This window comes from Meles meles, chromosome 3 (genome assembly GCF_922984935.1).
Source record: "Meles meles chromosome 3, mMelMel3.1 paternal haplotype, whole genome shotgun sequence".
NCBI classification, from domain to species: Eukaryota; Metazoa; Chordata; class Mammalia; order Carnivora; family Mustelidae; genus Meles; species Meles meles.
In genome coordinates this window covers 153,163,085-153,187,090 of record NC_060068.1, presented here as the reverse complement: position 1 = coordinate 153,187,090, position 24,006 = coordinate 153,163,085, and the positions used below count along the sequence as shown (strand labels likewise).

Genomic DNA, 24,006 nt, shown 5'->3' with positions numbered 1-24,006 from the left:
CTGTCTGACAGTCGGTGGTAGGTGTTGAGTGCCTCCTAGCAGGCCCTGGGGGTACGACTCCCGGGACACACTGCAGACCTCGGCACAACTCCCACCACTGGTCCCCGGTGATGCCTCAGAGAAGAACAGGGGAAGGGAGAAGGGGCCCCGATGAGGTGCCTGAACTATGACTTTCTGGAGGTGCGGGTGGGGTGTGATGCTTTTATCATTCAGAGTGATTCTGTGGCCTGAGACCCAAAAGGAGCTCTCCGTTTTCCTTGTCTTTCATTAAAGGGATTTAACTAGGCCTTTCATCTGTTTTTTCCTTTGTACCAACAGAAGTCCTCGAGGAGCCCAAGGACTTTTCTTGTGAAACCCAGGACCTCATGACATTGAACTGTACTTGGGATCCAGGGAGTGACACGGGCTTGCTCAAACAGCTTTCCCAGAGCTACACTTTATTTGAATCGTAAGTTTGCTCCCATGGCGTTCTAGACAGAGCCCTCCTTGTTTAAGGCGCTTGTGACAACAACAAGAGCCACATTCAGATGTTGAGGAAAATGTGAACAGATAGTTTACAACCATCTTGCCAGAGTGAGGAAGAAGTCTTTCAGTGGTGTGTGATACTTTCCACCTGAGTTTCGAGGAAGGAAAACGTCACATAGAAATGATAAGAAAGCCTGTTAGTGGTGAATCTTGATGTGAACATAGTTCCATCTGGTGTTCTGGGTCTACCTAATTTCTAACTTTTTAAGAATATTTAAAATACATTCAGGAGTCGTCTCATCCCCCATGTTGGTGGAGGGGGGCGGTCAGTGGTTTATGGTCGTTACACATTTCACCACACAAGTGGCATTTGTTGAAACATTTTCACTTTTGACATTTGTTGATGGCGGGGGATTGACATCGTCACGTGGAACATAATTTGAAGGCCACTGGGTGTGCCCTGAGTGTAGGGATACATCTCTGTGCTGACAAAAGTGTAAACCCTGAAATTGTTGTTTTGTGTGTGTGTGTGTGTGTTTGTTTTTTTTTTTTTAAGATTTTCCGGGAAAAAGACCCTTTGTAAACACAAAAGCTGGTGTCTTTGGCAAGTCGCTCCAGAGTCCCAAGACATGTATAACTTCACACTCACGGCTGAAAACTACTTACGAAAGAGAAGTGTTCACCTTCTTTTTAACCTGACTCATCGAGGTGAGACCAGTGTCAGAACCCACGGTGGTTACGAGCTCATCGTTGTGTGACATGCTCTATGATCAAGGAAATGTTGTAGATTTTTGCCTAATTCACATCCTAAGTGAAATTTTTAATTTAGGAGCACCTGGGTGGCTCAGTCAGTTAAGTGTCTGCCTTCAGCTCAGGTCATGATCCTGGGGTCCCAGGATTGAGCCCCGCATCAGGCTCTGTGCTCAGCAGAGAGTCGGCTTCTCCCTCTCCCTCTGCCCCTTCCCCTCCCCTGCTCATGCGCGCATGCGCGCTCTCTCTCTCTCTCCACCTCTCTCAAATAAATAAGTCTTTTTTAAAAAAGTTTTCATTTATAACTCTCGTTGAAACCACACTTCTCTTCATGGAAGCATGCATGGCCCACAGTCCCTGGTTATTTGTTTTGATAATGTAATGGGCACCTGCATGCTTACCACTCACCTTCAGACTAGAACTCTGACTGGAACTCACTGCCCCTCCCATCCCACAGCCCCCCACCTGGCTCCTTCCGCCAAGATAAGTACAGATTTAAATCTCGAATGTGTGTATGTATGTATAGGTGTATGTATTCTCATTTCTAATGCCATCCTAAAAATACTGTTTTTATTTTGATTGGTTTTAATGTATATAAAAGACATCAAGCCACATGTGATAATTTGGTAATTACTGTTTGTGTGGTAGTAAATTACTGGTATTGACCCGTATTATTGAGTGTTGTTATAGTCTGTTGGTTTTCACTGCCGTGAAGTATTTCATTGAATAAATGTATGGTATTTTGGTCAGGCATGTCCTCTATTGCTTTCTCAGGTTGTATCCAGGTTTTTGTTCTCAAGGATGGTGCTACTACGAGCATTATGAATGTAGGACTGGTCTCCTTTTGTTTTCTTTAAATTATTTTTTATTTATTTGACAGACAGAGATCACAAGTAGGCAGAGAGAGATGGGTAGATAGAGAGAGAGAGGAGGAAGAAGGCTCCCCGCTGAGCAGAGAGCCCGATGCGGGGCTCGATCCCAGGACCCTGAGATCATGACAGAGCCGAAGGCAGAGGCTTAACCCCCTGAGCCACCCAGGTGCCCCCTCCTTTTGTTTTCTTGAGTGTATACCCCAAAGTGGAATCAGTGAGGATATAGAGAATGTGAATGAGCAACTTCAGACACAAAGCCAAGTGGTTTTCCAAAGGGGCTGCCCTGGTCGTACCCCGGCCCTTGAACTCATACAGCCTCTCCACACTGGGGTGGTTGCCCTTTCCATTGTGTCAGCTTCCTGGGTATACATACCCTGGTATCTGTCATGGTCTTGAATACAGATCCTGAAGGTTGAGAATCTTTTCCTATGTTTCGACCACATGTTTTCTCTCTTATGAAATGCAGAATCTTCACATGTGTTCCTTTTTTCTAGAATGCTCATCCCTTGCTTTTTACTTTCTTAATTCCTACATATCTTCTAGATTTTAGCTTAATCACCAGTCAGCCAGATAATGACAGAGTGCCTCTAGTATCGCTGGCACTGGGCACCTGGCAGTGACCAAAACTGGGTGACTGCCCCATGTGAACTTGGGTGTGAGAGTGCGTTGGGGGAGGGGTTGAGAGTGGGGAGTGGACACATACAGTATTTCAAGTATCACTACACACTGTGGAGAAGGTCAACTCGGGTCATGTGGTAGAGAATGCCTGATGCCACTTCAGTTAGGATGAGGCCGCCAAAGAATGAGACAGAAACAGAAAACATCTAGGGGAAGAGCATTAGAAGCAAAAAGAATAGGATTTGAGAATGTCATAGGATGGGAACAAGCTCTGGGTTGTCTGAGAGACAGAAAGAGTGTTCTTGTGCCCATACTATGAGAGAGAGGAGATCGGAGTGTCCTGGTCACGCAGTGACTGTGGGAAGAACAGGGTAGTCTTATTAGCTGTATTAGAAGGTGTCCATCGGGACAGGTCAGTGATGTGACTTACGCTGTAGGAAAAACTCGCACAGGTGGGGCTGTCAGAGGGGAGGGTGGAGAAAGGGAGCTGGATGGGAGGCTCTTGCAGTCGTCAGGCAGAGACTTTGCACCAGATGGCGTGATGAAGTTGGTGGGATGTGGTCATATTCTGAATTCACTTTGGGACTGAGTTGGTAGGACTTACTTAGGGAAGATATGTAGGTTACAAGGGGAGGAGGAATTTAGGATGATTCCTAGGGTTTTGGCCTAAATAATTGAGCTAATACTGGAACTATTTCCTGAAATGGGGAGGGTACTGTGGAGGAGCAGCTCTGAGCAGGAGGGTAGAGTTCTGTCTTCACCGTGTTGAGTCTGAGGTGTCTTTTAGACATGGACGTATTGAGGAGGCAGTTGGATGTAGAGTTTGGAAAGCATGGAAGAAGTCTGGGATGGAGATTTAGAATTGTGAGTCATAAGCCCTTGGATAATGAGATAAGGACGAAGTCTCAGGATAGGGGCTTCTAGAACTCCCATCTTTTAGGTCAAAAGGCCTTTTACACTTTCACTGTGGTCACCCCAGTTTCAATGTCACATTTGGTTTTGTGGTTATTGATTCATGTTTGCTCCCCTATTGCACTTTGAAGGCAGGTCCATGACTGGTTTCAATTTCTCTCCCATCTGACAATTTCTCTTTTTATCGGTGTGTTTGGAACATTTATATTTGACATAATTATTAATATGGTTGGACTCAATCTGCCATTTTATTATTTATTTTCTATTTGTTCCCTGTTTTTTTGTTCCTCCACTCTGCCCAGCCTGCCCCCTTTGGGATAATTTGAATATTTGTTTAGTATTCCACTTCAGTTTGTCTACTGACTTTCTCCTACATCTCTTTGTATTCCTGTTTTTTCCCTCTGGAGATTATGTTACTAATGTTTCACAGTTTTCTTAGAGTTAATATTTTCCACTTTACGTAAAATATAGAAGCTTTACAACCCATATGTCTTCCTTTACCCCCTCCCGGCACTGTGATATTTCACATTCTGGTCTTGTCCAATCTGCCTGTTGCTGTCTACATTTGAGAGTTCTCAAATAGAATATTTGAGGGGGAGCCTGGGTGGCTCAGTGAGTTAAAGCCTCTGCCTTCGGCTCAGGTCATGATGCCAGGGTCCTGGGATCGAGCCCCACATCGGACTCTCTGCTCCACGGGGAGCCTGCTTCCTCCTCGCTCTCTGCCTGCCTCTCTGCCTAGTTGTGATTTCTCTCTGTCAAATAAATTAAAAAAAAAAAAAAAGAATATTTGAGAATGCTCCATGCATTGTGTTGACTGGATTCAGGAAGAGAGACAGGATGGGAGGTGCTTACTTTGTCTTTTTAAGACCTGAACCTTATCCAGTCCATTTTTCATTTCAGATATTATATTTTTTAGTTCTAAATTCCCATTGGATTTTTAAAAAAAATAGTTTATATTTTTCTGCTAAGAAGCGTTTTCCTCTATTCATTTCAAACTTGTTTACTATTATGACATGGGTCTCTCTTAAAGTCTGTAACAATTGTAGCCATGTGGACCATCTTAAGGTTGGCATCTGTTGATTATCTTTTCCTTTGGAAATCGGTGACATACTCTGGGCTTTTGTATGTAGAATACTTATGGATTGTACCTTTGACATTGTTATTTTGTTTAGACTCTGGGTTCTGTTATACTCTCCACATGAGCCACTTCTCCACGTTTTGATCCTCTTTCACAATCTGCCTGCTTTTGTTTAATTTTAGGAGTCCTGGTAGTTTCTTCTTCTGTTTTGTTCAGAATTTCTAATATAATCGATGAGAGAGAAAGGCTGTAGTTGGCTTATTCCATCTTGGCTGTAAGTCTGGTTTTTCAAATCAAAGTCTGATTTTTTCAAAAGCAAACAACAAAAAAATACCAGTGAATAAATAAATGTAGACATGAACTGCTGTTTACCAAAGTCTTTTTGGATTTATGCTTGAATTTTTTTTTTTACTTTGTTTCCTTTTCTTTCTTTCTTTTTTTTTTTTTTTTTTTTGGCAGTGCACCCAATGGCTCCCTTCAATGTATTATTTAAAAATGTAAGTGCCACAAATGCCACCGTGACCTGGAAGGTACACTCCATTGGGAAGTATTATACACTGTTGTGCCAAGTTGAACTCTACGGTGAAGGAAAAGTGATACAAGTAAGAATACTGCTTAATTTCCTATTTTCAAAAATCCCTTTATGTTCCGAACAGAGAGACTTATGAATAAAAGCTCTTTAAAATCTTATTTCTGGGGGAGGTGGGTGGGGAGAGGGATAATTGGGTGATGAGCATTAAGGAGGACATTTGATATAATGAGCACTGGATGTTATATACAACCGATGAAGCACTAAATTCTACCTCTGAAACTAATAAATAAATTAATTAATTAAAAATAAAATCTTGGGACACCTGGGTGGCTCAGTGAGTTAAGCCTCTGCCTTAGGCCCAGGTCGTGGTCTCAGGGTCCTGGGATCGAGCCCCGCATCAGGCTCTCTGCTCGGCGGGAAGTCTGCTTCCCCTTCTCTCTCTGCCTGCCTCTCTACCTACTTGTGATGTCTCTCTCTCTGTCAAATAAATAAATAAAATCTTTAAAAATAAATAGATAAAATCTTATTTCTGTGTGGGTTCAGATGGTAAGAGTAATCTGTTTAATTAAAAAGTTCATGAAATTAATCACAAACTTTAGAGTTGGGCAGAGGGCTTTAGAGATTTTCTTTTCCCAAAGAAGAAGTAGTCTTACCCCAAATCTGATTGAACCGTGCTATGATTTGACTTTGCAATGAAGTATGCTCACCACTATACCTGTCTCCTCTATTCCTTCTTCTGCTTCTTTCTTCTTGTTTCCTTTTTTCTTTTCATTTCGTTTCTTCTCTTCCTTCCTTCTTTCCTCCCTCCCTTTCTTTGAAAAAGCACAACGTTTCCATCAAGGTGGATGGTGCGCACCTCTTCAGTGGCCTGGAGCCGGATACGGAGTACATGGCCCAGGTGCGCTGTGCTAATGGCGACCGCTTCTGGAAATGGAGTGAGTGGACGTGGCAGAACTTCACCACAGCCGAAGCTGGTATGTTCACCTGCAGTGTCACTCAAGGATCTCAGCTGACTCATGGGAGATGGGTTAGGGTTTCCCTAAGAGCTTTTGACTGTACCCAAACCTGAGGGGAACATATTGCAACAGGGGCTGAATTCTCTTTTTAAAAACTGGATTAAATGCTTAACGGCATGTGAGTGGGAAGCCATCCACCTCAAACACACATCAGTCAGTGTTCTTTTATACATTTTCTCTCTCCTTTTTGATTTTGCAAAATGGTTTCTAAGCTAGTATTGCTGGATCCCCATTGGATCCGGAGCTATGTAAATCAGTGTAGACTTTTCAAATTAAGGGCTAGGGACAAACAGTAGTGTCCATGCCAAGGAAAGCTTTGTTCTCATACCAAACAACTTCAGGCTATGTGTGGAAATGTGATGATATTTGGAAACTGAATTTTTAGTGACACATCATTCGTTCAGCAGCAGCGAGCTGTGAGTCTTCTCGATCATTCTTGCGGTGGGACTTTCCTCACCCCGACTGAACCACGAGTCTTTCTGACAAATAACTACAGCTTTCAGTGCCTTCCAATTAGGGCCTCCAGAGATGAGCTGGCCCGGCCCTGTTTTCATCTCCTTCCCACTCAAAACGACAAATCATCATTGTTGCCCAGCAGACAGAGGAGGCAAGTTCTGCCTGTAGATTCCTGGTTTGTGGAGTTACTGAGGGGCAGAGACGTAGCCATTGTGACAGTTAGGGCAGTTGGCCCTTACGGAGCACCCCACAGAGCTCCAGCGCTTGCTGTGTTTTTCTCTTATGCCTCGCACCAGGCAGGAGACACGATGGGTAACCATCCTCACTGTGTAGGTGAGGGCCCCGAGGCACACAGAGGAGCAGTGATTTAATTGGCCTCACCAGGGAGTGACAGAACTGTTGACTGTGACCCAGACCCCGGCCCTCTGACTCCAGAGCTCTCCCCTCACCTAGAACCCGATTCTGTGTGTTCCGTCTCTTGATGCTGTTATTACAGCCTCCAGATCTTGTCGATTCAAGTCCTGGCTCTTTTACTGCCAAAGGAAGGAGTATATGCATTTATTTGATCCCAACTTCTCTTCTTCTGTGTGTGTGTGTAGGTGTGTGTACGCATGTGTGTGTGTAGGCGTGTATGTAGGCATGTGTGTAGGGGTGTGTGTGTGTGTGTGTGTCTAGGCTGGCAGGGCTCTTTCTGTTTCTCACAGGGAGACCATTTTAAAGTAGTGACTGGAGCTGAGGGCTGACGAGGACAGCTCTTCCGAGCCTACACGTGTGTTGGTCACTGGTTGTCCTCAGCAGCCTTCCTCTTCTTGTCTGGTGTTCCTGCCCCACCTCCCGGCACTTCCCCCTCCCAACCTGCTCTCCCACCCTCCTGGGGGCGTCCAGTAATTTTTTTCTAGAGGCATAGACTCCTCAAGAATCCCTGCTGTAGAAAAGTCCTGTTCCTGACAGTAACATGATATCCCCCTCAGTTGTGTTTTATTAAAGAACTTTTACTTTAATGATAGTGCTCTGCTTTGGTTTTTTTTTTCCTTCCAAATTTATTCCAACATTATAACTAAAATTGAGTATAAAAGGACAATGGCGAAAGGGTAGAGTTTTTAGTAAATTGTATTTCTTTTAGTGCAAAAAATCTGAAAATAATAAATTTTGCTTTTGATCATAACAAGAGAACGAGATGAAGCTACTGGTGGTGAATCTGTGGGTTACGTATCTATCCATCTATATCTGTATCTACATTTTTTTAACCTCTGACAACACTTTGCTTGATGCTGGAAAGGTCGATGTTTATGTGTAGTAGGACCATGCTGCAGTGTAATCGTAGTGAGCGGACGGAAATGGCACCGGTGGAAATACAGCAGAAACTATACTGACCCAAACACAGAGCGCCGTCAGCTGTGCTGTGGGCGCTGTTCTCACAAAGACTGACTTACCAGCCCGCTGAAGATTGAGCTTAGAGTCCTGTGTCATTTCTGAGTATTTTAGTAAGTTTTTGCTTGCATATTGGCTTCTCCAGTGGCTTATTTAGCAAACTGAAATCTGCTTCAGGGCGCCTGGGTGGCTCAGATGGTTAAGCGTCGGCCTTTGGCTCACGTCACGGTCTCCAGGTCCTGGGATCCAGCCCCATGTCAGGCTTCCAGCTCAGCGAGGAGTGTGCTTCTCCCTCTTTCTCTGTCTTTCCCCCGCTTGTCCTCTCTCTCTCTCTCAAATGAATAAATAAGATCTGTTAAAGAAATAAAAATAAAATAAAATCTGCCTTAATACATTTTTAAAAATACACAGTCATCTGTAAGTTGAGAAAGTGTCAGCAACTAAAAAGGGACTTATTCAAATTTCAATTATTAGGCACAGTAAACTATATTTTTATAAAACAGCTAAATCTTTGTGTTATGCTCCAAAACAATTCTTGCTTTGAGATGTTTTGAATCAAATCACAAATCATTTGTCCTACAATTTGCTGGTGATAAATACAGACTTTTCTAGAACAATATAGTAAGGGAGTGAGTGGGTGCCCTGAGTGTCCAACTGGCAGGCAGCTTCCCCAGGCTGGCCAGGAGCTGGAGGAGAAAGAAGCGTGAGGAGGAGGGAGTGTGGGGATCAAGGTGGGGTGCCAAGGCCACACGAGAGGACCAGTGAGAGGACTCGCCACTGTGAAATCATGAACACACATCAGAGAACCACCAGCCCCTAGGGCTCCCCCTTAGTGCACCTCCATTGCAACCTTTGCAAATGAAGCAAGGAAGTAGCAATGGTCTGCTGCTCTTAGAAATTCAGCAAATGAGAAATTTACTTACTAACCTCCTACAATTGGTCTAACTGATGAATGATTCCAAAATTTTCTGGTGACTTCCAGAAACTCAGGCTTAATGTCCATAAGAGCTTTCGGTTTGATGAGCAGACCTTTTGTGAAGCACCTACTGTGTGCACTTAGTGAGGTGTAAACAGTTGGCTGTGGACAAGTGGGTAGAAGTCACAGAGAATGAAGAAAGTGAGAAGCAAGCCTCAGGTAGGCAGGTTGTCCTCACTTCTTCTAACCGAACTAGAAACAGGTTGTATTGTTCTACATACTTATAACAGAACCCACAATCTTCCCTTTGGTTCCCTTCAGCTCCCTCGGAGGCTCCTGATGTCTGGAGAAATGTGAAATCAGTGCAGGGACGTTGTGTTGTGACTCTATTCTGGAAGGTAAGACATACGGATTTCACAAGACAGGTTTGCTTGTCACTGTCTTCCGGGGTGACACCAGATACTTTTGTTGAGGGAAGCAGTGGGAGACCTTAATGTGAGCCCAGTAGAACTAGAACATCTTACCCAGGGGAGGAGTCCCCGCCCACACCCATTTCCCTAATGCTGGGACTGTTCCTCCTTGACATCCCTTTCCACAGATGGCCAGTCCTGCACCTCTGAAACTTCTCTTCCCGCCTCCTCTAACTTTTGTAGGGCTCAAGGCATGAGTGTAAGTGGAGAAGCGTATACCATATTTAAAAGTTATAAATATTAAATACAATATTTACATACAGGAGTTGTGTGTCAAGCTGAAAAACTTTAATATAAATATATTTGAGGAAAAAAAATAAAATCTATTTTGACATTCTCCCTTGCCCATGAAAGCCTGGCAACCTAAAAGTCCAGGTTTGTGTTCAGAACTCTCAGACCCTCAGATCATGTTTTCATAACGAACACAACAGTCCTAGGGGAGTTAGCCCCAAGCCATGTCCCCCACACCCACCACCCCCGGCTCTCCTTCCCACCTCCAGGCTGGCTCTCTCTATAGGGAGCCTGGCACTCACACGGGCACAGTCTCTGTGTCCAGGCTCTGGCCACACCTGGGTAAACAGCTGCTCACAGTCCATTTTCAGGGCTATGGGTGTACATACCAGGGCCACTGTCTGCCCTTGAGAAGGCAGATTGGAGGGACAGGCCCTGGCATTGAGCTTGGGACGGTGTGGGCAGGGAATTCTTTTGAACCTGGAGGATGGTCTGGAGGGGGCTGTGTGCTCCATGAATGGCTCAGGGCACAACTGTGCAGGGAGAAATCGGCTGAAGGGAGAGGGGAGGCCAGAGGCCAGGCCCTTCCTGCCAGGATCTGCTCCTGTCTTCCCTGCTCAGCGCTCACTGACTCCTTTCTTATCCAGGCTGAAGAGAAGCCCTTCCTCTCTAGCTTGGTCCCTCTTCTCTGGACACGCTGTGCTCTTGAGGAGCTCAAATGGTCCCCTTCTCTACTCAACTTCAGTTAGAGTGGAATGCCTGATTTTAAGCTTGGTTTAGAGTGTTATTTTCTCAATTAAACTGTTTTTTTAATTTGCTGGTGTGTGTGTGGGGGGGGTGGTTGGCAATGGAGGGACAGAAAAGATTTTTAAAAAGGGATTATGCAAACTCCTTTCAAAGGAAAGCCCATTTTGAAACGGCGATCGGTATTTTTTTCAGCCACTAACCAAACTGCAGGCCCACGGGAAGATTCTGTTCTATAACATAGTCATAGAATATCTAGACCAAACATCCGTCTCCGAGCTCCTTTCCATTCCTGCTCCCGCCAGTGGTACAGAACTACCTCTGAACCAGTGTTCATCCCAGATCCGCATCACGGCCAATAACAGTGTGGGCACGTCCCCTGCTTCGGTCATCGTAGTCTCCAAAGAGCCTGGAAACGGTGAGTTTTGTTTTGTCTCACTTTGATTCTCTGGTAAAGCGTCAGTGATGTAATTAAGCAGGAATGGGCCAATTGGAACGGCAATAAATAGCCCAGGGAGACAAAATGTCTAGCTGCCAAACACTGTCCGTCCTTTTCTTTGGGCTCAGGCCGGCTGCGGGCTTTCTGGGACAGCCCCGCCGCCTGCGGGGAGAATGCCCGCTCCGCCGCAGCCCCGCGCGTGGCGGCCCTGGGATTCCTCAATGTATTCAGAGAGTTCCCTCGTGTTTACCCAAGTATGTGCAACACCAACGAGCAGTCTCCACTGAGAGCTGTCAGCGTGCTTTTAGCTTCTGAAATACGGGCCGCATTTCTTGTAGAATATCTTGTCAGTCTCTGTCACCCGGAAAGAGCCCACGAGCACGGCCAGAGGTGATGAAAGGAGAACTGACTGGCATCAGCTTTCCAGAGGGCTTTCCAGAAGCTGCAGAATGAAAGATGGTAACTGGCTAGTCTCGTAGCCCGTGAGAGACCAGACGAGGCGGAAATGACTGTATATGCACAGTCAGTCGCATCGTGAATGACCCGGTTGGGACAGCTGTGGGGAGAGGCTGGACGCATTATCCCTTTGCCACCTGCACGCGCATGCGCTCGTGCACGGGACCGCACTGTGGGAGTGCGCATGCTCGGGCAGACTGTCGTCCACATCCGGCACTGGGTCCTGCACCTGCCCTAACCCGGCTTGGCTTCCTGCAGCGCCGCCTTCCAGTTCCTGCTGCAGGGCCTGCGGGCGGCTGGGTTACACTTGTCTTTCAGGGTAGGCTTCCCTTTGGGTTACGTAGGCTAGATGGGAGGACGGTGGTGGTTTATTTAGTTTTACAACTATCCAGTGTGTCAAGGAAGAAAAAGAAATCCAGTTTGTGGCACCGAAGGAAAACTAAAGAGTTTCTTCACATGACCTTTGCTTGTCAAAAACTGCATTAGGAAAGAAAGTGAACTAATAGTACACTGTATGTTAAATAACTGAATTTAAATAAAAAAATGAGTTACTTAAAAAGTTAATAATAATAATAGAAGAAAATGAAAAGTTATATTCTATCTTCTTTAGGACAAAATGAGGAAAAGTGGGCATTTTAATCACTCTGGGAGCTGATAAAGACAGCCTTGTGTGAGGCCCAGTCCAAACAACACTGCAGAACACTTGGCCGTTGGGGATCTTCTACTGTGCCTTCCTTCCCCATACTCTGCCCTCAGACCCCCCCATACCTTCCCTTGTGAGTCTCTATCCAGCCTTCCTTAAGTGGCCCACATTCTTAAATCACCACAGTGGATAAAGTCACTGATGCTCTATGAGGCCAACTATTAACGTTAACCAATTCATGCTAGAGTGTGAATGACTGAAGAAAAAGATTTTCTTTCTCCTTCCCTCCTTTATCTCTGCTTCTCAAAACATATTTTCAATTTTCAAAAAGCAGCTTGATAAGAGTTACGGTTCGGAGTGTGGGATGAAATTTTAGCCAGTGTGAATAAGTCAAGTGAAAAATGTCAGTTTTGATGTGAAAGAGATTTATTTCTCTAATGGAAGAAGACAAGGAAGCCATGTAGGTGTTGTATACAAAGACCTTCACAGAGAACCCTTTGTCTTATACCTAGAGCCACATGTTCCTTTGGGTATCCCCTAGTTATTGTCTAGAACAATTAAGAGCACTATGCTTTCACACCAATGTCCAGCTGTAATTAGGGGTGCCAAAGGAAATAGAGGAGGCCCAGTTAAATTCAAGTTGCAGGTGAGTAATGAGTAAATGTTTAGTTCAGTCTGTACCATATGCAACATTTGCTCTTCATCGATTGCTTTTCTGAGCGGCTGCCTGCAGGCCCACTCCCTCCTCGGTCTGGGTCTGCTCTCACGTGAGCGACCAGCTGGGACCCCTGCCCTATGAACAGTGGCAGGCTATAAAGGCAGCCTGGGGAAATAGGAGAAATTCTTATCCCTCAAGGTGACTGTGCTTGAAATCAGGAGAACCGGGAGTCCATTGAGATCCTGTCACTTGTTTTCAGTTGAAAACTCCCCTGGCATATGAAATAGGTTGAGATGACAGCCTGATCATGAGGACTGTGCACATCCCTGCAGAATCCAACTTAGTACATAGCCGAACTTGTTTACTGCTGTCGTTCTCATTCAATTTCTACCCCTAATATCAAAGAAGTAGTAGTTCGTCCAGGAGCAGCCAGCATTACTTGGGGGAATTAAGACACATTACTCATTTGGCCAACAGATATTTTCTTGTTAAGTATTAAGCAGCAGGCATGGTGTCAGCAATTTGTTGGGGAAAGAGAAAGATAGTAAATATTTTAGACTTCACGGGTCATACGGCCCCTGTTCTATATCCTATATTCTTTGTTTTTGTGCAACTCTTCGAAAATCTTTTTTTAAAGATTATTTATTTATTTATTTATTAGAAAGAGAGAGAGAGAGAGAATGAGAGAGAGCATGAGAGGGAACAGGTCAGAGGGAGAACAGACTCCCCGATGAGCAGGGAGCCCAATGTGGGACTCGATCCCGGGACTCCAGGATCATGACCTGAGCCGAAGGGAGTTGCTTAACCCCCTGAGCCACCCAAGCGCCCCCGTTAAAAATCTTAAACCCCTGCTTAGTTCAGGGGTCATAAAGCAAGCTCTGGAGGCTGGGTTTGTCCTGCTGGCAGTAGTCTGCTGACCGTTGTTTTAGGGACTGAAGTCTGGTTGGGTCTCAAGATTAGGACAAGAGGCATCCAAAGGGCAGACGTGAATATTTGCTGGGAAGTGAGAGGCAGGAAAACATTACCCTGTCCCCAAACTTCTGTAGCCACCACAGTGACAGGGCTCTTCACTGTCAGAGACAGTGTATGCTCAAGTTGATTTTCTTCTTTAAAAACTTAAAAAAAAAAAAATACGATTAATTCTGTCTGAAGCATGGCTCTGTTTGTCATGTAGAAGAAGTTGAAGAAGAAAGAGTTAAAGGCACAGAAGATGGATTCTTTCTGTCTTGGAAACCCCAACCTAGACTCGTCACAGGCTACCTTGTGGAGTGGTGTGAGCGTCCCCCGAACCCGCCCTGTGATCTCCAGTGGAAAAACCTGGGTCCCGATGTCACAAGCACAGTTGTGAGCTCAGGTAAGAAGAACCCTGCATGTTGCCATCTTGTTCTGCCTGCCTCACAGCAAGTTCAACTAGCACCTCTGGACCATCTCTCAGCTGGTTGGTGCTAAACTAGTCATTTTGAGATGACAAATCCAGCATGGGTGCTCAGAGCTCAGATTTTACAATGATGTAGCCTAAGATTTGGCCTTCAATCTACTTTTACACAAATAATCTGGACCTAAGGCTGGGATAGGTTTTCATGACTTTTATGAACTTATGCCTCAAAATCAGTGGTGTCGAATGGCAAAGGGACATTATAACCCTGCCTCTCTAGAGAGCTGTTACAAAAGCAAAGAAATGTAGGGTTTTGGGAAGGACACAGAGTTGTAGGAGTCAGTCGTCAACTCCTTCACTTTCAGTGGAAAATGTAGAATTTGATGTCCTACCTTCCACATTGGAGTTGTAGTTTCAAGATTGCCAGTTTAGCAAAGAAGCCAAGGTTCATGGCTGCAGTGGTGGGGTCAACAGCGCCATCTGCTGGGCTCAAGATACAGATGTGGGACTTGTCAGTGTCCAGAGCATGCCAGAGGCCAGGGAGGACATTCAGTTACTGCTGGAGAGTGAGGATGTGAGGCTGCCCTTGGCTTGAGCAGGGCGGCAGCAGTGTGGCTGGTGTTGAAGGTGGACTGCAGAGCTGCAGGTGGGAGGGCAAAGTGAGAAGGTGCCAGCAAAGACTTCCAGATGCTCAGCTTTCATGGGGGTGAGAGAAGACAAGTCTTCTCAGGGGACTCGGAGTCACAAGAGACTTTAAAATGGTTTTCTGTGTCTGGTTGAATTCTGCACCCCTTCCGCATTGAATTTCATGCACGTGGACTAGAGGGCGTTGAAGAGCTCTTGTTGGAGAGGACGGTGTAGAGGACAGACCCTTGCAGGCTTCGCGGGACACAGTGGAGGACTCCAAGGCCAAGGGAAACAGGGAAGATGGTGGAGATGAAGTGCAGGAATTCTAGGGAGGAGATTATTTAGGAGCCAAGTCATTTTTCATTCTCTTCCTTTTCAGAAATAGATTGTCACTCTGTGTTACTGACAATCTGTTGACCTTTCTTCTCTAGATGCTTTCAGACCGGGGGTTCGATACAACTTCAGAATTTATGGAATTTCTACAGAACGGGTTCCCTATTTATTAGCGAAAAAAACAGGATACTCCCAGGAACTGGGTAAGTTGACAGCATGTAATGTGTCCGTGGGCACACTTGTTGGAATGATCCAGAGATCCAAGCCACGAGTTTAGGAATATTTCCACACCTTTCCTAATTTTCAGTGTCTCATTTATTCTGGTAATTAGGTCTTAACAATATTATTAATCATAAACTATAAACCATTTTCATTAAAGACCATTTATAAAATATTACACAAAAGAAGAAAACAAACTCATTGCTAATTTTACCACCCAAACACAAATATCCAGTTAATATTTGACGTATATCCAGGTATTGCTCTTTCTGTACAGATACACATTTTTAAATAAAAGTGGGATCTTACTCCATGCAGTTTTTTCACTCCTGTCACTTAGTATTATCTAACTGCATCATTGAGAAGTGTTCAGTTGGTTGCACGTGTCAAACCACCCGTTGGTGGACATGTAGGATGAGTACAGTGTTTTTCAACCAGAAACTGTAAAATTCATCTTCAGGTGTCTTTCCATCTGCAATGCTCAGTCCCCTTTCTCCCTAGCCCAATCTCTTATGACCTCTGAGTCCCCATCATTTTAGCGATATCTTTTCATTCACATCTACAATAACGGTTTTTAAATGAAATCTTAGAATACTTGAGTCAAAGGCTTAACTTTAGTTTCTCTTTTCTTTTACAATTTTCAAGAATTTTGACACATATTGCGAAATTACCCCCTAGAAATTTCACTGTGATTCCACCAGCAATGGAAGGCAATTTGATGCCACTGAAATCTGGGCACCCAGGACCTCCCCTGCCTTGCACTCATCAGGTCACGTCTCCCCCAGCTCCGTTTGTGGGAGCCATCTGTGACGCGCCGCGCAGGTGTGTTGCCGGTGCACGTATCTCTGTGTACAGATGTGTGTGGGAAACAGGCCCAGGAGGCTTTCAGAATGAGCACTCGCTTGGAGTATTCCAGTGACACTTGGATGGCTTGGCATTGTCACCTGGGAACTAGAGTTCCTCAAATGCCCCCATCAGTCCGTTCTCTGGCAGGGTCTTCTGTCAAACGCTATTTAGAATTGAAGAGCACAGTGAAGTCTAAGAAACCCTTTATTCTCTTTCCTACTGTGTGACCTCTACGAGCTGGTGAGTGTCTCTGGCTGTCCCTTTCTTCACCCATGAAAGGCAGGCTTGGGTAGGAAGATGGCTCAACTCCTCCCAGCCCTCACAAACCGTGTCAAGGCATGAATCCCCTAGAGAAAGAGAGAAAACCCCTGAACTTGGCAGAAGGGCCGGCAGCCTCCAGACTCGACTGTGGCTCGACTTCTAGTTAACGTGTGTGCTCGCAGAATATTTCTAGTGATGACTTTCTTACCCCAACTTCCTTTCCTAGCTCCTTCAGACAACCCTCAAGTGGTCATGACTAACCTGACCTCCCACTCCTTCACCCTGAGTTGGAAGAATTACTCCACTGAATCCCAACCCAGTTTTATACAAGGGTACCGCGTCTACCTGAAATCCAAGGCGGGGCAGTGCCACTCAGGATCTGAGAAGGCGGTTCTTTCAGGTGACATTTTTGGTTTGTTTACTCTTTCAAGACCTCACTACGCAAGACCATTTGAAAGGTGGCCAGGGGTGCCTGGGTGGCTCAGTCGGTCAAGTGTCTGCCTTCGGCTCAGGTCACGATCCTAGGGTCCTGGGATGGAGCCCTACGTCGGACTCTCTGCTCAGCATAGAACCTGTTTCTCCCTTTCCCTTGCTTATACTTTGTCGAATAAGTAAAAACTTTAATAATTTAAAAAAAAAAAAAAGGAAGGTGGCCATGTGTGACCGTGGCCAGGCTGAACCCTCTTTTTGCATGCTTTTATGGTCCAAGGTGCTCTTCAACAGATTAGTGGGCAAGAGGGCAGGGGTCAGTATTGTAACTGACTCAAAACAAAGTGCCTGGTATTTTTGACTCATTTGAATACCATCAGCTCCTTAACCTGCCAATTATGAAACTTTCTTGCTAACTCCCTTTTCTTTTTTTTCCTTTGACCTTGTTAAAGGTTATTACAATGTATTTTTAAGTCTCAAGCTCTTACTGTGTCTGGAAGTTTCGTGTGCTCTTTCTGGATCACCAGCACCCCTTGTCTCCTTTGCTTTGCTTGCCATCTCCTAAATATTTTACCAGTGACCCAGAGTGATGGACTCATGCTTCAGTCCTTGATTGGTTTAGGATGCTGACAGTGTCGAGTCAACAAGAGTATTGGTGCCCAGCCCTGTCGCAAGATCTCTATCTAATAATTATTTTTCCTGATTTTTTTTTTTTTAAATTACAGATGATGCAGTGTGTTGCAAATACAAAATTGACAACCCAGAACAAAAGACATTTGTCGTGGAAAACCTACAGCCGGAATCCTTCTATGAGTTTTTGGTCACCCCGTACACCAGTGTTGGCGAGGGCCCCCATGATGCTTTCGCAAAGGTCACAACTCCTGATGAATACTGTGAGTTTCCCCGAATCAACTCTTCCCTTAGGTATTGCTGGGAAGCTAACAGATAACACACACACGGACATTGGCTTTGCTGAGATTAGGAGTTTTTAAACTTTTCTTTCTGTCTCTCCCTCTCTAGATGAGATTCTGTTTCAGAAAAAAATGCACATAAGCCCACTATATTAACTAGAAAACAGTGGGACCAGTCTGACTGACAAGACCTGGAGACTTCCTCTGGCCTGTCTCGGTGGCCCTGAGGCAGTCCCTGGAACTCAGTTCCAAAATGGTTTGGAAATCCCACAAGGCATGGTTTCGTGTCCAGTTAGGAAGAGCCCCAGACCTTCTGTCTGGAGGAGGGTGGGTGTTTTCTGCAGCGGGCCTTCTGGCTGGTTTTCCCTCGGTGGTGACCCAGCTGCTTCCTGACGTTGCCTCTCTGGGGCCAGTTGAGAGAGGTAGGGTGGGTTGTTGGCTGCAGATGGGGCAGAGGCAAGAAGTGTTCCTTCAGGAGCCTGGTGTTTGCTGATTGGGGGGTGGGGTTGTGAGATAAAGAGATCCCTTTTCAAAATGCATTTGTTTTGGAAGGAGAAAGAAGAGGGCGGGGAGAAAGGCAGGACCCGGTTGCCGGAAAGGCAAACCTCGGGCCAACAGGAAGGTGGTGTGGGAAGAAGGGGAGAAGCGGGTATCGCATAGTGGATGGGGGAGGACATTCCTCCCTGAGAAACAGACCGGCTGAAGAGTCTGCCTGCGGGGACCCATGGTCCTTGGGCCTCGTGCAGGGTCCCTTTGCCGGCAGCGGGATGGCCGCAGCAGGTAGAGCTGCTGGCCAGGCGCGCTGACCAGGGCTGAAGACACCCACGACTCTGCCGGAGGCTGGGGCCTTCTGTGCTGCTCAGTCCTCAGGTTTCCAAGGCAAAGGTCAGAACTCTCAGACTCAGATTAAGATTCTAGTCAATGATTTCCATTATTTGAGCATTCTTGCTGTTTGAGGGTAAATTTTAAAATTTTAAATTTATTTCTAGGTTATTTTTATTCCAGCTTTGGTATTCCATTTAGGTGGTAGGGGTGTGTGTGTGTGTGTGTGTGTGCGTGAGAGAGAGAGAGAAAGAGAGAGAGAGAGAGAGAAAGAAACAATACAAATAATTATCTTTCCCTCAAGTATATTTTCTAGCTTTCATTTATCTCCCTTACTCATGCTAAACCTCCCTTAGCCTTCGCTGCGACTCTCTATTGATGATATCGGTTATTACTTTTTTTCTTTTGTTAAAGATTTTATTTATTTATTTGAAAGACAGATCACAAGTAGGCAGAGAGGCAGGCAGAGAGAGAGAGAGGAGGAAGCAGGCTCCCAGCTGAGCAGAGAGCCCGATGCGGGGCTCGATCCCAGGACACTGAGATCATGACCTGAACCGAAGGCAGAGACTTTAACCCACTGAGCCACCCAGGCACCCTGATATCGGTTAATACTAAAGAAGAAGCAATTATGCAGCGATGACAGTGACAGGTTGCAGTCACACTAATGATGGGGGCGAATCTCCCAAATGCCATGCCACGTGACACGATGGAAGCCAGACCCTACTCCCGCTACAGGGTGACATGACACAAAGAGGCAGACACCGTTTGTGTTCTTAGTGGACAAGACAGTGGTTACCTTGGGAGGGGAGCCTGGTTGGATGGGGACCCCAGGCGGACTCTCTGGGGAGCCGAGCATGGTCTTTCTCTTGACGGGGATGCTGGTCACATGGCTATTTTCAGTTTGTGAGGTTCCTCGAGCTTACTTTATGAGCACTTTTCTGAATGCAAGGATTCCATTTCAATAGAAGTTTAGCACAACTGGCCTGAAACTTGGAAGCTATCACGGTTAGACCCCCAGGCTTGTTCTCAAATAAGTTGTAAGTTCATAATTTAACTAAATCTTAAAGCCAATTATAGTTGTCAAAAGTATGGATCTGAGAGCAAACTATTCTCTAGTGAGGTCATGAGGAGGGTTTCCTTCCCCTCTCCGCTGCCATAACTGAGAGGCAGGTGCTAGCGGCTTGCTTTGCGTCCTGTTCCCTTCAGACAGGAACGGTCCTTGCCTCCAGACCCCCATGCTGCCTCATCGCACTGGGTCGGGCATCTCCCCAGGCCTGCCCTCCCTGACAGAATGCCAACATTATCCACCGCATCCCCATCCCCAAATCAAACCCCACTCCTGTGCAGGGGCACTCAAAGCAGGTACCAGGATTACAACTACTACCAGCCCATTGGCCAAACACAGTCATGCTGCTGAGCCCCCAGTGAGGGGCAGAGAAGTACACTCCACTCACCAGGAAGCTTCGGCAAAGGCAGGGAGTATAATTCTAATAGGAGGAAGGAGTGAAGAATTGGAAGTAGTGATCCAACTTGTCAGAAGAGAAAATGAGAAAAACGGATAGCTCAGTCCATTAAGCATCTGCTTTTGGCTCAGGTCATGATCCCAGGGTCCTGGGTTCCAGGCCCACATCAGGCTCTTGGCCCAGCAGAAAGCCTTCTTCTCCTTTTCCCTCTTCCCCTCCCAACGACTCATGCTCTTTCTCTCTCTCTCCCTCCCTCTGACCCTCCCTCCTTCTTGTGCTCTTGGTTGTGCTCTCTCAAATGAATAAATTTAAAAATCGGGGGCGGGGGGAAGAGGGAATGAATCCAAGTCACAAGGTGCTGACAGGAGATGGTCCCTGTGTTGGTTGGTTGGTAGAACCCCCACCCCGTCAGCCAGAAATCAGACTGAATCTTCCATAAATAGATTTTTGAAGAATAACAACTGTGAAATTAATTTCAATTTTAACTTACTTTTGTTCCTTTGAGGAGGGAAAAGTATTTGTTAAAAACACCACTTTCTGTTTTCTTCTCCAGCCCCTACACTGATACGTATCATACTCCCTATGGTTTTCTGCATTTTGCTCATCATGATCACATGCTACTTGAAAAGTCAGTGGTAAGTGTGTGGGGAAGAACTTTATCCAAGAAGTCAGAGAAAAAAAGTCTAGAAACCTAGAAAGGAGTTTCAGAAGCTTGAAATCATATTAAATAATGAGAGAAGGTGCTGAACAAGCAAAGGACAGAGACTTAGATGAAAATACGAAATTGTTTAAACACTTTTGCTTTCCAGGACGATACATAAGGCAGACGATAGCCATCTGAAACGACTGCAGAGCCTGTTCAATAACATGGCTAATACTGGTAGTGCACACCTACTTGGCAATACTCTAAGTGCTTTACACACAGCTCATTCAGTCCTCACACCACCACTGTGAGGAGGAGAATTACCTCCACTGCATCAATGAGTAGATGTGAGTATAGCCTGCCCAAGGTCACACAGTTAAGTGATAGAGCCAGGTTTGGAACCCAGGAATCTGGCTCCAGAGTTCTTTTAACTAGTCACTAATTGTAAAATTCAGTCCAATTTTTCACTGTTTTCTAGGATGAAGGAGAAGTGTTATCCTGACATTCCAGATCCTTACAAGAGCAGTGTTCTGTCATTAATAAAATCCAAGGTAAATGGTGGGAAATTGTATGTGTGCCATATATATCTATTAAAGACCAATTTAGGGTTGGGACTAGAGTCATATTTTTCTAGACCTCCTCAGGAAGATATAACAAAGCAACAGCCACCTTGGCTCTCATAGCCATGAAATGGGTGAATGGAACTTTTGAGATTTCTTCCATTGGGAAAGTCCTTTGGTTTGCAACACCACCTCCAGTTAATCTGTGGCTAACATGAAACACACACACAGAACTGAAGATCTGAGTGCATTTCACATACTTTATATACTCGGACACACACACATACACACACACATCTCATATTCACATGTTGTTTGTTTGTTCCAGGAGAATCCTCACCTAACAATAATGAATATCAAAGACTGTGTTCCCGACTCTATTGAAGTTCTAAACAAGCAGGAAGGCACTAGGAAGTCACTCACGGACACTGAGTCTACCAAGCCCACCTACCTTTACCTCCTTCCAACAGAGAAGAGATACTCCAGCCCTGGACCCTGCATTTGTTTTGAGAACTTTACCTATAATCAGGCAGCTTCTGACTCTGCTTCTTGTGGCCATGTCCCAGCACCCCCTAAAACCCCACCAAGTCAGCTGGGACTGTTGACATCACCCGAAAATTTACTAAAGGCACTAGAAAAGAACTACATGAACTCCCTGGGAGAAATTCCAGCTGGAGAAACTAGTCTAAATTATGTGTCCCAGTTGGCTTCACCCAACTTGCCTGGAGACAAGTCCAGTCTCCCCACAAATCCACCAGAGCCAGCGCTCTGTTCAGAATATAAAATGCAGATGGCCATACCCTTGGGTCTTGCCTCTCCTCCCTCGAGTGGGAGTAGCAGCCTTTCTTCCATTACCCTTTTAAATGAAGGTGAACACTATCACTAATCAGTATACCCACTTCATGCCTTTATGCTACATAGACGCAAAAAAGGAGCACCGCCGGCACCATTCCGTTACCCGATGCCTCGGCACCTATATCCAGTGAGCAGTCACAGTTGGCACATGAGACCACTATAGTCTGGCTTGGTTTCAAAGGTCAGAAACTATGGAACTTAACATCTCTCCTTGGAGCAGGCTTGCCGTAGAAATGGTGGGATCATGGGAATAGGCTTACCTTGCTGCTGTGTGTTTCAGGCTCACCTTTGGAAGAGCAGACCTGGCACTTGGCACAGGGATAGACCCTGCCCACTCAGGATTGGACAGGGTGGCTATGGTTCTGGAAGTTCAGTTTTTGGAAACGAAATATTTCCATTAAGTTTTACCCCATGTCCAGTATCTTAAGGGTAAAGAAACTATATTTAAGGTTTCAGCGAAGGCCACAGAAGATTCGTTACTAGACCATAAATTGCCCAGATTAATTTATTCTGGGTGTGTTTACTGTAAGTCACAGATGTTTGAGAATAAAACAGATTTGAGACTTGCCTTTAAGTGAGAACAATTTGTAGTTCATTGATGGCAGTAAAATGAACTCTTCTGGGCCCACAGACCTTATCTGAAAGGTAAGAAATGTGAATATAAACTAAGATCCCCACAACTGCCTTTCCATTTAGCTTACTGCAGTTAAAGAATGGGATTGGCAAGGAACTTAGTGTCAAGACAACAGCACTCCTACTTGGTAGACATCAGTCTTTGGCCATGATTTTGACAACTACCTCAGAATAGAAAAAAGAAAATGTTATTATTAATTCTGTTCACATTTTATGGTTTTTTTTTTTTTAAAGAACTACTATATATAAAGACCTGTTTTCATTTAGTACACTTTGGTCCTTGCAATTGTCTGGGTCAGGAAAACACCCTGTCTCATTTATATTGCTATTATGCTAACAGTGAATAAACAGAAATGTCATTCTGGGGCATCGTTGCGACAGAACTGTAAAAAGCTGTATAGAGTGGGAAGTTCTGTATTCGCTCAGCAGCAGCTTTATCTCCCTGAATCAATACATACAAATGCATCAGATGCTTAACAGGTGTTCAGTATGTGTCCGTTCCTTTCTCTTCCTTCTACCCATCAACACTTCCTGTTTCTTTATCACATTTCTAAGCAAGCATGATCAGGAGTTCCTTGTTTGCTGTGCTGGAAATGACACCATCTAGACCTCTGGCCCCAAATGCCCTGCAGTGTGTCATCAACACGACACAACCAAGAGTGAGCGCAAAAGATCCACATCTGCGAGTGAGGTGACTGCCAACTGGCCTAAACATACTAGCACAAACTAGGGCTGCTGTTCAGGCTTTTCAACTTTTTTCTTATGTAGAACTAAACCTTTTGTTGGAAAAGCTGGTTATGTACTACTAACACAGTACAAACGACTATCTCGATTAGTCTGAGAGTTTCGAGAAGACTTCGGGGGCCAGTATTGTCATCATTTAGCTTCTTTATTGCTTTCTCATGGTTAACAATTACAAAAGAAATGTCAATGGCAGTGAAGACTGATTTGTAAGTAGTATCTTTCATGTAGATTTTCTTTTAAAAATAACCCATGAAAGCTTGAAGTCATTTTTGTCACAAAAAGTCTTAATTAAAATAGTTCACCACTGCATTTTGTATTTTCTCTACCTCAATGAAATAAGAATCTAACAGTCAATGTAGTTAATAAATCACCTTGTGAGCTTACTAAGAATGTACATTTCTGGGTACCACTCCACACCTCCTCATCAGAATCTCTCTGATATGAGGCCTGAAGTCTATATATTTCATCAGCTCCCTCCCAGGCATTTAGACGCACACCCGACTTTGAGACTCACTGTCCTCAGTCAAATCATGTCTTTCTGAAATAATAGGAACACACCAACAGGAAATGCTGGGCTATGTAACTTTATGTTTACAATATCACCGTGACTACACTTCTGGCTATAAACATCCCTCTCCCATGCCCATCGCATCAAATA

The 24,006-nt window shown here is 45.0% G+C and overlaps 1 protein-coding gene across 3 annotated transcripts in view; it reads left to right on the top strand.

Moving 5' to 3' along the window:
- The window catches only part of OSMR (oncostatin M receptor), a 52,141-nt gene extending 28,410 nt beyond the window's left edge, over window positions 1–23,731 (top strand). For all 3 annotated transcript variants that reach the window (XM_045998763.1, XM_045998764.1, XM_045998762.1), the window contains exons 6-18: window positions 319–448; window positions 1,022–1,173; window positions 5,155–5,297; window positions 6,051–6,201; window positions 9,308–9,384; window positions 10,627–10,849; window positions 13,802–13,981; window positions 15,061–15,165; window positions 16,515–16,688; window positions 17,443–17,610; window positions 20,467–20,548; window positions 21,035–21,107; window positions 21,445–23,731. In XM_045998763.1, coding sequence (XP_045854719.1) covers window positions 319–448; window positions 1,022–1,173; window positions 5,155–5,297; window positions 6,051–6,201; window positions 9,308–9,384; window positions 10,627–10,849; window positions 13,802–13,981; window positions 15,061–15,165; window positions 16,515–16,688; window positions 17,443–17,610; window positions 20,467–20,548; window positions 21,035–21,107; window positions 21,445–22,002 — 2,216 coding nt within the window. In that variant the 3' untranslated portion in view covers window positions 22,003–23,731. The remainder of the gene's footprint in view (window positions 1–318; window positions 449–1,021; window positions 1,174–5,154; window positions 5,298–6,050; window positions 6,202–9,307; window positions 9,385–10,626; window positions 10,850–13,801; window positions 13,982–15,060; window positions 15,166–16,514; window positions 16,689–17,442; window positions 17,611–20,466; window positions 20,549–21,034; window positions 21,108–21,444) is intronic.
- Window positions 23,732–24,006: the final 275 nt, after the last annotated feature.